The 16,055-nt window shown below is 36.4% G+C and overlaps 2 protein-coding genes across 2 annotated transcripts; both read right to left on the bottom strand.

Moving 5' to 3' along the window:
- Window positions 1-541: 541 nt before the first annotated feature.
- On the bottom strand, window positions 542-8,072 carry LOC144552710 (patatin-like protein 2). The gene is made up of 6 exons (XM_078300705.1): window positions 7,734-8,072; window positions 2,191-2,372; window positions 1,891-2,068; window positions 1,575-1,736; window positions 1,003-1,305; window positions 542-909 (listed from the first exon to the last, which is right to left on the bottom strand). Exons 1-6 carry the CDS (start codon window positions 8,040-8,042, stop codon window positions 667-669), a joined length of 1,377 nt encoding a protein of 458 aa, XP_078156831.1. The 5' UTR covers window positions 8,043-8,072; the 3' UTR covers window positions 542-666.
- A 1,847-nt stretch (window positions 8,073-9,919) lies between these two features.
- LOC144552709 (patatin-like protein 2) lies at window positions 9,920-11,532 on the bottom strand. The gene is made up of 4 exons (XM_078300704.1): window positions 11,368-11,532; window positions 11,052-11,213; window positions 10,484-10,786; window positions 9,920-10,386 (listed from the first exon to the last, which is right to left on the bottom strand). The coding sequence occupies exons 1-4, from the start codon at window positions 11,515-11,517 to the stop codon at window positions 10,144-10,146; spliced, it is 858 nt and encodes a 285-aa protein (XP_078156830.1). The 5' UTR covers window positions 11,518-11,532; the 3' UTR covers window positions 9,920-10,143.
- Between the last annotated feature and the right edge of the window lie 4,523 nt (window positions 11,533-16,055).

The following is a 16,055-nucleotide window of genomic DNA, read 5'->3' as shown; positions in this document are numbered from 1 at the left end:
ATTGGTAAAACACGTACAATTATGTGGACATCAAATCGATAGCAGCAATTCATTACATAGTTTTATATATACATGAGAAGTATGTATCTGAAATAAATTAAAACTGACTCAATAAACACATATATAGAGAGATAAAATAATTATAATGATTGAAACTTGAGCATAATTACCGAAAGAGGAGGGTTCAAATGCACCCAAATTTTTGTGCACCCAAATGCACCCTATCTTTCAAATCTTTTTTCTCCGTTTTCAAAGTCTAAATAGTCAATCCGAACCGTTAGATGCGATCTATATATTAAGATGTGCTTGGAGACCAAATTTTACATTTTTTGAAATTTGTTTACTATTTATTAAGCCACTTTGAAAATCGCTGATTTTACATTTTCTGGACCATTGGATCAGCGATTTTTAAAGTGGTTTAATAAATAGTAAACAAATTCCAAAAAATGTAAAATTTGGTCTCCAAGCACATCTTAATATATAGATCGCATCTAACGGTTCGGATTGACTATTTATACTTTGAAAACGGAGAAAAAAGATTTGAAAGATAGGGTGCATTTGGGTGCACAAAAATTTGGGTGCATTTGAACCCTCCTCTGAATGAATAGCTATTTAATTATAAGATGGTATATATATATTTTCTCATCTTCAAGAATTAATCGGTTATTAATATTGGACATTTTGAATCCTCAGAAGCCTCATACGTCTCTCATCAGTGAGTATCTTGGCAAACCGAATCAATTCCTCTTCATTTGTTCCACCATTCAGCACTGGTTCAATATTTCCGTTCTCCAAGTTCACTCGAGACACCGGCTTTTTCAGAAGCTCATTTCCAATTTCGACAAGTTTTAGCAAGTTCTGATTGGATGAATTGTCCATCGATGCAGTGGTGCCCTCCAAGCAATCATCCTACAATAACCCAAGATTGAATAAATTAATATTGGAGCTTCAATGGTACTAATTAATTTGAATATAGCATCAATTATCATGTTAATTTCCTACCTGTATGCGTAAGTAGTTCTTCTCGCAATGCAATGCTTGGAAAAGAACGGATGCGTGGATATCAACCAGGTCAGCACTCGCTTGGCTAAAACAGTCGATCAGGGGGTTTGAACCATTATGGGTTAACCAGCTGAACAGGCCCCACTTGGCTGCTGCCTCTGCTTTGTACTTCTGTTCCAGTTTTGCTGATCCTGTTCCAAGCGAGAGCACCAGGAAATTTCCATAATCCACTGGCTTGACAGGGAAATAACCAGTTCTTTGTACCAAAATCTCCTTTGTCACATGATTTACAGCAAGAAGTGTCTGAAATGTTACAAAGAAAGAAAAATAAAATACAGAGAAGCAAATATTAATCTGATTAAATTAAGAATTGAGAGAGTTGGGCACTTATCAGATCAAATTATTTTTGGTTGCAGTATATGGGATTTATTTAATTATTCGGTGATGGTGTTTTGTGGAATAAATTGATTAACTATTGGGGCCAAAACAGTTTATAAAAGAGGTCAAACTGTTAGTATGCAGTATGTTTATTCTGTTATTTGATTTTATTTATTTGTGAAAGAAATAAATACCGGATTATTTGCAGCAACACCTCCATCAACAAGATTGAAGCTCCGTGTTTTGCCGAAACGATCCTTAGTCGTGAAATGATGTGCTGGAAGATATGTCGGAGCAGCAGAAGTGCTGATGCATACATCCGATAGCAGAGCATCCTTTGATGCATCCGCGAACGCCTACATGTTGTCAAGCTCATATATCAAATTGTAATTGACATTCTTAATTTTACAAATTTACTTTTGTGGAAAACAGCTCGGCTGTTTCATTTTTAAATGCACAAATCTATAAAAATGCAGATATAAGATTTATAAGCGATATGTTTTTAGGTACCTCATTCGTAGAAAAGATGGTCGGTTGAAGAAAAGTAATGTCGAATGTAGGAACCACCACTTCTGTTACTGTATCATGAAGCCTTGTTTCACCGAGCAGTTCTCGGAGTTTGCTATGAAGGTATTCTCCTGTGTATCTAGGACCAATTATACTGCTTAACAAGCCTCCAAACCCATTCCTACATTAGGAGTTGCTCGTCATTATGTATATATATTGCATATATTTACATACGTACCACGAGTCTTGCATTTACAAAGTAGATTTTTACCGAAAGAGTAAAGGGAAGTCAGTATGGCTAACCTATTAGAAGGGAAAATATTTGGAATGTTTTCATTGTAGAAGGTTATTATATCTTTAGCTGAGAAGAGAGGTCTCTTCTGCTCGTTAGGCGCAGCAAGCATGGTCGACACTAAACCTCCGGTACTAGTTCCTGAAATCACATCAAAGTAATCTGCAATTCTTGCATCTTCTCCATCAAGTTCCTACAAGTACATGTACAAGAAGTAATTATGACCAAGTTTTCTATAAAATTAGTAATGAAAGAAAATTGATGAAAACCATCTCAACATGAGGAAACTGATAGAATTAATCTTGTTGTTATGTTTCAGTTTGTTTTGTTTACGTTTTGTTTTAATTCTAGCAGAAGTTTAAGTTTTCTGTTTTTAGATAAAGTGTACTGTCAAGAGTAATCCTAACGGATGGCTAAGAATAGAGTAGAGGTTATTCTTAGTGAGCAGTTATTTAGATTCCAGTTTTTTATTTAGTGGATGTAACCTTTCTTATAGCAGTTATGATTTGTATATATAAGAAAAACCAGAAAATGATGCAGGTAGTTTTTTTAAGCATCGCAAATATCTGTCTTTTGTTTTTCTCTCTGTGATTGTGTCACTGGCCGTATGCAAGAATAGCCAACATTTGGTATCAGAGCCAAGGTTGTCAAAGCAATGGCCGGTGATGAAGGAGATCAATCAAAGACACTTGCAGTTCCCATGGCCAAAAGTGTCTCTATACCGATCCAATATCCCATGTTAAGCGAGATTAATTACGGCATATGGGCTATCAAGATGAAGATAGTCCTACGTTCGCTGGGAGTTTGGTCTGTGATAGAAGGAGGGGTCAAAGATGAGGACAAGGATCAAGGAGCGATGGTTGCAATATCTCAGGCAGTGCCGGACGACGTGATGATGGCAATCGCAGAGAAACAGTCGGCCAAGGAGGCCTGGGACGCTCTCAAGGAGATGCGTATAGGCGAGGATCGTGTCAAGAAGGCACGTGTACAAGTCCTGAAACGGCAACTAAACAAATTGCATATGCAAGAATCGGAAACTGTGAATGAGTATTCGATGAAGTTGATTGGATTAGTTGGTGAGATCCGATCCCTTGGCACAAAACTAGAAGATACTGAAGTGGTAGAGAAGTTATTCAGTTCGGTTCCAGATCGGTTCCTTCAGATCATCGGAACAATTGAGCAATTTGGAGATTTAGACACGATGTCAGTCTCTGAAGCAATTGGTAGATTGAGAACATATGAAGAAGGGCTAAAGGGGCGGCATCATACAAAGGGCACAGGGGAGCAGTTGCTTCTTAGTCAAGCCGAATGGGAGGCTAAGTTCTCAAAAGGTAGAAGAGAAGAAGGTTCGGGCAGTACCAAAAGAGGAGGCCGACATGGAAGGGGTCGGGGCCGTGGACGTGGTCAAGGTGCAGGCCGAGGAGGCTTTGATCACACGGGAGATGATCGAAAACCACGAAAGTTTGATATTGCTAAGGTGAAATGTTACAATTGCAATGATTATGGTCATTTCGCTAAAGAATGTCCCAAACCAAATAGAAGAGAAAAGGCTAATTTGATTGTAAAGAATAATGATGACGAACCAGCACTGTTGTTGACTGAAACCTGTGAACTTATCCACACAATACCGAAGGAAGGAAAGGTGCTAAAAGAAGATGAAATAGCGCTAAAGGCTGTCAGCAACCTGGACACAACCTGGTATTTGGACAGTGGCGCAAGCAATCATATGACCGGCTGCATTGAAAGATTTGCAGAGATTGATACTACAGTCAGAGGCTCTGTGAAGTTTGGAGATGGTTCAACAGTAGAGATACAAGGAAGGGGTTCGATACTCTTTGAATGCTTCACTGGTGAACACAGATTACTCACTAACGTTTACTATATTCCAAGGTTAAAAAGTAACATAATTAGTCTTGGGCAGTTAGATGAGAATGGATGTAAGATAGTGATTGAAAGAGGAGTACTGTCTATCCTGGACAGAACACAGAAGGTGCTAGTCAAAGTGACCAGATCTGGGAATCGGTTATACCTTTTGCGTACTTCTCCAACCCATCCAGAATGCCTCCTGGCGAGAAGCAAAGAAGGAGCTTGGCTCTGGCACGCAAGGTATGGTCATGTGAATTTTCATGCTTTAAAAATCATGGGTAAGAACGGGATGGTGCATGGCATGCCCTTGATAGATCATGAAGATCGCATTTGTGATGGATGTTTGATTGGAAAACAACAACGAAAACCATTCCCTGCTGAATCAAATTTCAGAGCCGAGTACCCTCTTCAGTTATGGCATGTAGATTTGTGCGGGCCAATCACACCGACTACGAATGGAGGAAAGCGTTATTTTATGCTAATTGTCGATGATTGCACAAGGTTTATGTGGCAGGTTCTGATCTCAAGCAAAGCCGAGGCGTTCGAAAGTTTTAAAAGGATCAAAGCTGCAGCCGAAATGGAGAAGGGGTGTAAGTTGAAAGGCTTTCGAAGTGATCGTGGTGGTGAATTCACATCAAATGAGTTCAAGAGCTTTTGTGAATTAAATGGTATTAAACACTACCTTACTACACCTTATTCTCCGCAGCAAAATGGTGTTGTGGAACGGAGAAATCAGACAGTGGTTGGCATGGCAAGAAGTTTGCTGAAAAGTAAAAGTGTTCCCGGCGAATTTTGGGGAGAAGCGGTGTCAACGGCAATTTACTTGCTGAACAGAGCACCAACCAAGAGTCTAGTAGATAAAACTCCCTATGAAGCTTATTACAATCGAAAACCAAGAGTAGGACATCTGCGGGTTTTCGGATGTATTGCTCACGTGAAGAATGTCACACCTCACCTTCCGAAACTAGAAGATCGAAGCAAACCTATGGTGTTTATTGGGTATGATTTGAATACCAAGGGTTATCGGATGTTTGATCCAAAGACAAAGAGGGTGGTAGTGACTCGTGATGCCGTGTTTGATGAAGAAAAGAAGTGGGACTGGACTGATTCATCGGTTACAGAATCTAGACCAGCAAAGGATATCTTTACTGTTCTGAATTTTCCTGTTGCAGATTCAAGTGCTGCTGCCCATCAACGAATTGAGGAAGAAATGCTGCATCCTAATATGGCGTCTCCACAGCAAGAGTTCAATCAATCTGACCAGCCTGAGGATACACCTACTGGTAGCAACAGAGCAGATGGATTCGACTCTGGAAATGCACAAACTCCAGTGTCGTTTCCTGTTGAGCAGAGGGCATCCGAATTGAACCATCCAGAGGATTTGGAAATAGGGCCAAGAGGAACACGAGATATCAAAAGCCTTTACTATACGGGGCTATGTTTGCTAGGAGAGGAGGAGCCTGCGAATTATGAAGAAGCAAGAACAGATTTAGCATGGAGAAAGGCTATGGAAGAAGAAATTTCCAGCATACGGGAGAATGCAACATGGAGGTTAGTTGATTTACCAGAAAAACATAAGCCAATTGGTTTGAAGTGGGTGTTTAAATTGAAGAAAGATACTCAAGGGAGAATAATCAAACACAAGGCAAGGTTAGTAGCAAAGGGGTATGTTCAAAAGCACGGGATAGATTTTGACGAAGTTTTTGCTCCTGTTGCTCGATTGGAAACTGTACGGTTATTGATTTCAATCGCTGCACAAAAGGGGTGGCAAGTGCATCACATGGATGTAAAATCCGCTTTCCTTAACGGTGAATTGGAGGAGGATGTGTATGTTCTGCAGCCACCGGGTTTTGAGATAAAAGGAGAAGAGCATAAGGTGCTGAAACTGTATAAAGCTTTGTACGGTTTGCGACAAGCACCTAGAGCATGGAACTCCAAGTTGGATAAGTCTTTGAAGGCACTGGGTTTTGAGAGATGTCTATTAGAACATGCTGTGTACACGAGAAAGGAAGGTAATTTAATTGTTGGAGTATACGTAGATGATTTGATCATCACCGGAGAGAGTATTCGAGGTGTTGACAAATTCAAATCTCAGATGAAAGGTGTATTTAGCATGAGTGATCTTGGATTACTTAGCTATTACTTGGGGATTGAAGTGTGTCAGACTCCAACAAGAATCACCTTAAAGCAATCGGGTTTTGCAAAGAAGGTACTGGAGAAATGTGGGATGAAGGACTGTAACCCAACACAGATTCCTATGGAGCCCCGTCTGAAATTGAACAAGGACAGCATTGAACCTCCTGTAGATGTAACCTTGTATCGAAGTATTGTTGGCAGTATGAGATACTTACTGCACACACGTCCAGACTTGGCATTTGCCGTTGGAATGGTAAGCCGATTTATGGAGAAACCCACGCTGGAACACATGGCAGCAGTAAAGCACATACTAAGGTATGTGAAGGGAACATTGAATTTCGGTTGTGTGTATGAGAAGAAAGAAGAAAATCCGGAACTGATTGGATATTCTGATAGCGATTTAGCAGGTGATGTTAATGACAGAAAAAGCACCTCAGGTTCGATGTTTTTCTTTGGGTCAAATCCTATCAGTTGGTGTTCACAGAAACAGAAAGTGGTTGCACTGTCTTCATGTGAAGCAGAGTACATCGCTGCATGTGCAGCAGCGTGTCAAGGAGTATGGTTGGGACGATTGTTAGCTGATTTGCTTAAGACCGAGGTTAAGAAAGTGGTTCTAAAGATCGATAATCAGTCCGCAATTGCCTTAAGCAAGAATTCAGTTCATCATGAGAGGAGTAAACATATTGACACTCGGTTTCATTACATAAGAGATTGTGTGGAATCGGGATTGATTGAAGTTCAGCATGTTCGTACCGAAGACCAGCGTGCCGATATCCTAACGAAGTCACTGGGAAGGATAAAGTTTCAGGAGATGAGAGGAAAGATTGGTGTACTGGACATCAATAAAGAACAACAAGCTTAAGGAGGAGAATGATAGAATTAATCTTGTTGTTATGTTTCAGTTTGTTTTGTTTACGTTTTGTTTTAATTCTAGCAGAAGTTTAAGTTTTCTGTTTTTAGATAAAGTGTACTGTCAAGAGTAATCCTAACGGATGGCTAAGAATAGAGTAGAGGTTATTCTTAGTGAGCAGTTATTTAGATTCCAGTTTTTTATTTAGTGGATGTAACCTTTCTTATAGCAGTTATGATTTGTATATATAAGAAAAACCAGAAAATGATGCAGGTAGTTTTTTTAAGCATCGCAAATATCTGTCTTTTGTTTTTCTCTCTGTGATTGTGTCACTGGCCGTATGCAAGAATAGCCAACAGAAACTTCATTTACGTGATGTGAAAGTAAATCGATCTTTATTTGCCAGACTTGTATTACTACAATTGTCTTATTAAATTAGGTAGGCTCCAGGTGTTAATTATTATATATTGGTGATACTGTTCCAATACTATACATCTATATATTTATACACACCTTACTTTGTTTTCCATGCATTAAGATGATAATCACACAATAATATTTCCGTGATCTCGAGCAATCAGAAGAGTGTAATAAATGCTTCTTTTTACCATTTAGAATAAATCTGATGAACTAGTTTGCTGAGCTCACAATACAAACTCGGATAAATATAATACTTAATCTCCAAATAAAATAATAACTCACTTGTAGCTTAGATTCGAGGAATACAAGGATGGCAGCAGGGATGAGTCCCCTAACGCCACCACCATCGATGCTTAGTATCGTCACTATGTTGCCTCTTGATGGTGGAGTTTTTGGTGTAGACGGACTGCTAGTTCTGTTAGTTAGAAATTTGGTTGAAGGAACGCGCAGTCCTAAAGAACTCATTAGAGATGATTTTGTTACCTCTGAACTCTCACTAGAAGTCTTGAAGCGTATGTTACTTCTAAATTTTTCTTGGCTTTGCTTAGTTGTGTAGTGTGGGAGGAAGAGAGGTGTGCTTTCTGCTTGCATTATATAGGCAGGAGAAAGGTACAACTAGTCATGCATCGAAGTAGTCAAGAGCATTAATTAATTGTAGTAAAGACTAATTCTGTGAAACTGGGGATAGTTTGAAAAATCAGATGATATAAACGAGCCAAGTTACAATGAAGGAAAAGTCAAATCACCAAAAAAACACTTGTAGATGTTAGCTCTGTGATATTTGGGCCCATGGGCTTCGTTGTACACCCAAAAAGGACCAGCTGGCTTCGTTTCTTCGTGTGAGACTGTGAGCTGCATATATGCCTGCATGCGTGTGAAGCCCTCTGCAATTCTGCAGAGCGTGAGGAATTGACACTTGACCGTGTCGATTTACTTTTGTGGACCATATCGCAACACCGCTGTGCAGATTAATTAGGGATGCTTTAGGTTCGGTTAAAATTGAGTTAAACTAATAAGATTTTATTTTATTTTAAAAAAATCTTACTAAATTAATCAATTAATTTCCTCAACTTAATAACAAACAATCGAAATAATCAAAATAATTAAATTCTGGTTCCATTGATTGATAAGATACATTAAATTTGAAGAATCTGTTTAAAATCAAATAAATTAAACCAGTCAAATGAACACCGCTATTCGCGGCTTGTGATCTCATCTGGATTCAATTTCTGGTAACTCGGGAATTTAGTTATTACTTATTCGTGGAAAGTTCAATTTCTGGTAACTCGGCCATTGAGTTATTTGGGGATATGATGATGTAATGATTTGCGAATCGGTGATTATGACCGATCACTGTATAAAGAATTCATGAAAAGTCAAAAGTCCATAAGCTTGAGATGTGAACTTTTGATGGCCACATGCCATCAACTTCAACCTTTTGATTGTTATCAATTCATGATGCCATACCGCTTCCTTTATCACAAGCAGTCCTAAAATTATGAGAAGAATTGGATCGGACAAATTGCTGATGAAGTCACAATTTCGCTTCATTGCGAATCCATATATTAGAGTACAGTGAGAAAGAAAGAGGTGAGCGATATCTCTTCATTGCCATATCTAATTGCTAATTTGATAATTTCAGCCATTGTACAAACCCTAGATAATTTCAGAAAACTAGCTAGAGAGAGCAAACCCTAGTTTCAATTTAAGCAAACCAATCTAAATAACTATTAAAAGATACAAAAATAAATAAATAGGAGAGAGATCTAGCATAAAAATTTAAGAAATTAATCGTGAGGGAGGTCTCTTGTTGCGATGCTGAGATAGGAATATTGTTGATTTCGCCATTGTGGGAAAAAAATAATTTTCATAGTGACTGAGAGACAGAAAGGGAATGATCATGGGGTTTCGAGAGAGCTAGAATTTTAGTATATTTAGAACATCACCATCGGTTGAATATTTGAATTGTTGTACACTTGAACCTAGGTTCCATGTATTTATAGCACTACCCCTGAAAAATATCGTCATCGATTAAATATAAGAAAGAGTTGGTGTTGATTCAGACAATACCAATGGCTCACATGAGAATACCGATGGTAAATTAAGTTGACCCCCTAAACGCTAATGATCCCTGAAACCTAACCGATGTTGAAGATATTCAAAACCAATGTAGGATAAAATTCACTAATGTCTAAGGAGGGATCCATCAATACAATCGGTTGGTTAGACCTGAACAATTAGTAAAAATTTCCAAGTAATTACGGCACTGACTCTAGTTACAAATCATCGATACCATAGGCATCTGATACTAATTAAAGGGAAATAGTATAAATATGTTTTATGTAGTAGTGTATGCTGCATGATCATTTTTTTCTATGAACACGCGAAGACTATCATATATAGAAAAAATTAAGGCTAAAAAAAAAAGAAATTTGATAAAAGGTAACTAATTGGTAAAACACGTACAATTTTGTAGACATCAAATCAATAGCACCAATTCATTACATAGCTTTATCTATACATGAAAAGTATGTACTTTATATAAATAAAAACTGAATCAATATACTCATAGAGAGATAGGTGAATGAATTAATTAATGAATGAAACTTGAGCATTATTATAGCGAACAAAATATAACTGAGTAGCTATTTATGAGGGTATATATTTTCTCTTCTTCAATATGTATCCCTTATTAATATTTGCCATTTTCCATCCTCAGAAGCCTTATTTGTCTCTCATCAGAGAGTATCTTGGCAAACCGAGTCAATTCCTCTTCATTTGTTCCACCATTCACCACAGGTTCAATATTTCCGGTCTCCAAGTTCACTCTGGACACCGGTTTTTTTAGAAGCTCATTTCCAATTTGGACAAGTTTTTGCAAGTTCTCGTTAGATGAATTGTCCATCGATGCAGCGGTGCCCTCCAAGCAATCATCCTACAATGACCCAAGATTGAATAATTAAATTAATATTGGGGCTTCAAACAAAGTAAATAATTTGAAAATATCATCAATTATCAAGCTAATTTCCTACCGTTATGCGCAAGTAATTTTCCTCGCAATGCAATGCTTGAAAAAGAACAGATGCATGGATATCAACCAGGTCAGCACTTGCTTGGCTAAAACAATCGATCAGGGGGGTTGAACCATTATGGGTTAACCAGCCGAGCAGGCCCCACTTGGCCGCTGCCTCTGCTTTGTACTTTTGTGCCTGTTTTGCTGATCCCGTTCCAAGAGAGAGGATAAGGAACTTTCCATAATCCCTTGGTTTGACAGGGAAATAATCACCTCTTTGTATCAAAATCTCCTTTGTGACGTGATTCACAGCAAGAAGAGTCTGATATGTCAAAAAGAAAGAAAATAAAACATATTAAAGAAAATATCAACCAGATCAACTTAAGACATATGAGAGTTGGGCACTAATAATAAAGTATAGTTGGTTGCAGAATACAGGATTTATCAAATTATTCAATCATAGTGTTTTCTTGTAGACATGGCTTCAAACTATTGGAGCAAAAAAAGGTTTTATAAAAGAAGGCAAACTGTACGTAGGAGTGCTGTTTTGTTATTTGGTTGCATTTATTTGTGAAAGAAATATTTACCGGATTATTTGCAGCAACACCTCCATCAACAAGATTGAAGCTCCGTGTTTTGCCGAGACAATCCTTAGTTGTGAATTGATGTGCTGGAAGATATGTTGGTGCAGCAGAAGTGCTGATACAGACATCCGATAACAGCGCATCCTTTGAGGGATCCACCTTTGCCTACATGTTGTAAAGCTCATAAGTAAACTTTAGTTGGCATTATTTATTTACAAATTTACTTTTTAAAAAGTACCTCAGCTGGTTCACTTTGAAATGAACAAAGTAACAAAATAAAAAATCAAACAAGTTTTATAAGCCATATCGTTATGTATACCTCGTTTGTAGAGAAGATGGTTGGCTGAAGAAAATTAATGTCGAATGTAGGAACCACCACTTCTGTTACTGTATCATGAAGCCTTGTTTCACCAAGTAGTTCTCGGATTTTGCTATGCAGGTATTCTCCTGTGTATTTAGGACCCAACATAACAGGCCTCCAATCCCATTCCTACATTGAGTCGCTCAACATTATGTATATTGCACAAATTTATCTATATTCCATGAATCATGCATGCATTTCAGAAAGTAAATTGTTGCTGAAAGAGGAAAGACAAGTCAATAAGCTATACCTACTAGAAGGGAAAATCTTTGGAATGTTTTCTTTGTAGAAGGTTATAATATCTTTAGCTGTAAAGAGTCTCTTCTGCTCGTTAGGAGCAACAAGCATGGTCGTGATTAAACCTCCGGTACTAGTTCCCGAAATCACATCAAAGTAATCTGCAATTCTTGCATCTTCTCCATCAAGTTCCTACAAGTACATGCAAAAGAGGTATTTATGACGAAGTTTTCTATAGAATTAGTGATGAAAGAAAATTAAATAAAACCTTCTCAACATGGAGAAACATCATTTTCAAGCGGTGAAAGTATTGATTAATCAATCTTTATTATCAGACCTGTATTACTACAACTGTCTTTTTAATTAGGTAGGCTCCTTGTGTTGATTATTAATTCATTATATATGGGTGATAGTGTAAGAAAAGATTTTCTTGATGGAAGGCGCACTGCTAGAGAACCCATTAGAGAAGATTTTGTAATATCTGAACTCTCACTAGAAAAAGGTTTGAAAAGTTGTAGAGATCTTGAATCGTATGTTCCTTACAAAAGTGTCTGATATATCAGTAAGTGGAAGTAGTCAAGCACATTAATTGGAGTAATTATGGACGGCTGATTCTATGAAACAGGAGATAGTTTGAAATATCCAATGATGAGAAGGCGCCAATGCCACGCTACAAAACATAACATTTACTTGAGTGCAACTAAGACTGAAGAAAATATCAATGAATCAAAACACTTGTAGAATTTCCCAAAAAAAAAAACAAAAATTGAGATCTTTGAATTTTGCGGCCCATGGGCTTCAACACCCCCTAAAAAGTACTGGCTTCGTTTCTCTGTGAGAGAACCATCCGCTTTATATCACGAGAGCGATTGTGAACCGGCCCAAGTCGTTAGGAAGACCGCGACAACACCCAGAGATGAATGAACCCCTGATAACCAAGATTGGTGCACAGAGTGCAATTCCAGACCGAAGCCCATCGAACTTTGGGGATGCGCCTAGACGGTGCGAGTAACTCCTCATTGTCTACTTGTGGACCGCTCTTACTGTTCTTCAAAATTTATAACTCATAATTTTTTTTCTAGAGATAATTGTACGGATGATCAGACCAGCGAACAACTTATAATGACTATATGTAGAGGAAGAAAGCAATTAATTGTGGTATCGAGAAAGCTCCGGTGACGTGTTGTGTAATTTGAGCACTTGAATTTTAAAAGAACTGGTGACTACTGCTTCATTAATTGTGTGTTTGTGTGTTTTAACCAGTGTTATTAAAACCAGACTGGACCAGGTGGTTCAACCGGAAAAAACCGGAACCGAATCCTAGTCTGGTTTGGTTCTTTAAAACAACCGCTTGTGCAATTGAATCGGGCAAACCCGGGTAAACTAAGCGGTTTTCTTGAATAACCGTGAATAACTGGTTTCTTGCGACTTACCCATTATTTATCTTTTCTTATATTTTCTCTAGGTTCCAATATCTCTCTATTTCTTTTGATTGCTGCGCTGCCGCCTCTTCCATTTGCTCGGTGCCTTAATTTCCTCCTCTTCCTCCTTTTCCGAGTGAAAATCGCTGGCATCTGAGATGTACTGACATTGCTCATTGTTTGATCTAAAGAAGCATTTCCTAGATCCAAAGGTGTTTGATCTAAAGAAGCATTTCCTAGATCAGACATCTGATCTAAAATAACCGCATTCTGACCTAGTGCTGCAAAGAAATTTAAAAAATTGAATGAGCATGAGGTCACAGGTTAAATTAAGGTACACAAGTCCATCTAGCTCGAAGCACATGCTGGATCAGATTTTCTTGTTAATTTCTTATGTGTCTTTGTTATTAAATTGTTTTATTCTATTTTCCTATGGCATTGGGCAAATTAAATTTTCTGTCTTGTGCACACAGTTGGTAATCAGTTGGTACTTTTATTTTATTTTAATGTCAAAATTTATAAATTTATATATAAAAACCAGTTTTTTACAAGTAATTAATATATATTTGCAAATTTTCATCAAAAATATAACAATACAATTTTTTTTTTATATAATCTTCATATACGACAAATATATAATTATTTTAAAAAATCAGCATTTGAATCGGTTGACCCACCGGTCCGACCAATGAACTGTTGACCCGATGCTTTACCGGTTCAATGACCGGTTTGGTTCTAATAACATTTGTTTTAACTAAAGATTGTGATTGATACACGAAAAATTTATATGCATATACCATTCTTGTTATTTTTTATTTTTTGAAATTTCTTATGTCATGCTTTAAAAAAAAATAAAAATCTTTTGTGATGATTTGACAAATTATTTTTAAAATATCGATCAAGTTAAGCCATCAATAATGTGGTCCTAATTAGTAATTAGTCCTTGATAACTTTGACTTGATTATTTTATCACTATGATATCGCGAGGTTTAAGATGATAGTAACTAAAGACTTGGTCTTGATACTTCAAAAAGTATATTATTACAATATACATAAGGAATCATGGTTTGATTGCCTCGGTGATGTTACCTTTGACATATTTTGTTGTTATAAAATGGGAAAGTTTAAAATGCTGGTCAATATTATCTTGAAAAAAATAAAAAATCTATCAATAACGTGCACTTTTACCCATATATACGGGCTTTAGCAAGTATGGCTCATGACATTTTTAGAAAATTCAAATTTTAATTTTGGCGAATATATCAATGATTTTGGTGGATATTGTTAGAGTAATTAATGTTGAATTCAAAAGTTCAAACTTGTGGTCCAAGGTTGATCAAATTTGATATTTTAACTTATGATGGCGCTATGTGCGCTTTAGCTAGAAAGTACGTACGCACGGTTGATGACTATATATTTTATCAAATTAAATGTGACGTCAATCATATAAGGGTAATAAAAAAATTATTCAATGATAAAACTTTTGAATATGAATCAAATGAGCACTTTTGATCTTTAAGGCAGCCGGTTGGAAGAAGCTGAATCGACTCTTTATATATATATGTAGAAATAATTTATAAACTGCTAAAGTTTGAAGTAATTATTACATTTTTTTTTTTTTGCAATAATAGCAGTATGTATATATATATTAAGACTGAAAATAAACATTCCATTGTTAATTTTCTTTAATTTCAATTAATCAAACACTAGTGGCTGGCTCTTTTAAAATCCAAGTACTAAAATTAAGTTTTATATAACATGTCACCGGATCTCTCTCCATACCATAGTTGTTTTCTTAGTTGTGAGTAAAGTTACTTTGAATTAAATTATTTAGAGTAGGTTAACTAAATCATATTTGATTGGAGCTTGGTTGAGTAAATTGATGAAGAGAGAAAATTATAAAATTGATATTATTCAAACCGTGGAAGTCACATATGAAGTTAGCTACACATGCACCTAGAGAGATGGAGCAACTTACTTCAGATTGACTCAAATATTACTCCATTTTACTTCTTTAGATTTATTCTTCTTTTAACTGCTTAAAATTAGTAAAGAATTTACTTAACCACTTACTTCACAATTAAACGTGACCTATGGCTATGATTTTTTGCTTTGATCATATTATATATCCTAGGGGAAAATTGTAATAATTTGAATGATTTGTAATTTGATAAAAAAAATTATCTTTCTTCAAATGTTTTAAAGATTGATTGCTACACAACTAATTTATAAGCAGATACAGTGTTTAATATTTTTAAATTTTAAATTTCTTTTGGTCATAATTTGACAAATTATTATTTAAATTATCACGTTAAGTCATTATTGATCGATGAGTGGGTTCTAAGTTCTAACTCTCTATAACTTTGACTTTATTTGTCCCAATGATACACATGGAATTATGGTTTCCATATTGCGTCAGTGATATTAACTGAATTGGATATATGTATTTTTGTATTATGAGATCGGAAAGTTGAAAATGCTGGTCAATGTAATTATCTCAAAAGAATAATATGTTGTCAATGACACAACATTTAGATAATTGCAATTAAGACGTCAAGTAATATAATTAGAATACATTATAATATGAGTGAGTCTATGGTACTATGCATATTACGATTTGGCACCGTGCTACGGCTCTATATTTGAATTTTCAAATCCTAACGGTCGATCCGAACCGTTCATCTTGTTCTCCATATTAATATGTGTTTGGAGACCAAATTTTACATTTTCTGAAATTTTTTTACTATTTTTTTAGATTTATTGAAAATCACTGTTTTTGGATGGTCCAGAATTTTCAGATCAAGTGATTTTCTAAATATCTAAAAAAACAGTAAAAAAATTTCAAAAAATGTAAAATTTGGTCTCCAAATACATATTAATATGGAGAACAAGATGAACGGTTTGGATTGACCGTTAGGATTTGAAAACTCGAATAAAGAGCCGTAGCACGGGAACAACCCGTGATATGCATAGTACCATAGACTCACT

The sequence above is a fragment of the Carex rostrata genome, chromosome 4 (assembly GCF_964058835.1).
Source record: "Carex rostrata chromosome 4, lpCarRost1.2, whole genome shotgun sequence".
In the NCBI taxonomy this organism is placed as follows: Eukaryota; Viridiplantae; Streptophyta; class Magnoliopsida; order Poales; family Cyperaceae; genus Carex; species Carex rostrata.
Note: the sequence above shows the minus strand (reverse complement) of the source record. Positions and strands in the feature narration are given on the sequence as shown.

Coding starts and splice junctions, on each gene's coding strand:
- LOC144552709 (XM_078300704.1), bottom strand. CDS start 11,517: ATGTTGGGTCCTAAATACACAGGAGAATACCTGCATAGCAAAATCCGA. Junction 11,214..11,367: donor CCATCTTCTCTACAAACGAG/GTATACATAACG, acceptor TACAACATGTAG/GCAAAGGTGGATCCCTCAAA. Junction 10,787..11,051: donor GTGTTGCTGCAAATAATCCG/GTAAATATTTCT, acceptor TTGACATATCAG/ACTCTTCTTGCTGTGAATCA.
- LOC144552710 (XM_078300705.1), bottom strand. CDS start 8,042: ATGCAAGCAGAAAGCACACCTCTCTTCCTCCCACACTACACAACTAAG. Junction 2,373..7,733: donor TCCTCGAATCTAAGCTACAA/GTGAGTTATTAT, acceptor ATGTACTTGTAG/GAACTTGATGGAGAAGATGC. Junction 2,069..2,190: donor AATATTTTCCCTTCTAATAG/GTTAGCCATACT, acceptor CTCCTAATGTAG/GAATGGGTTTGGAGGCTTGT.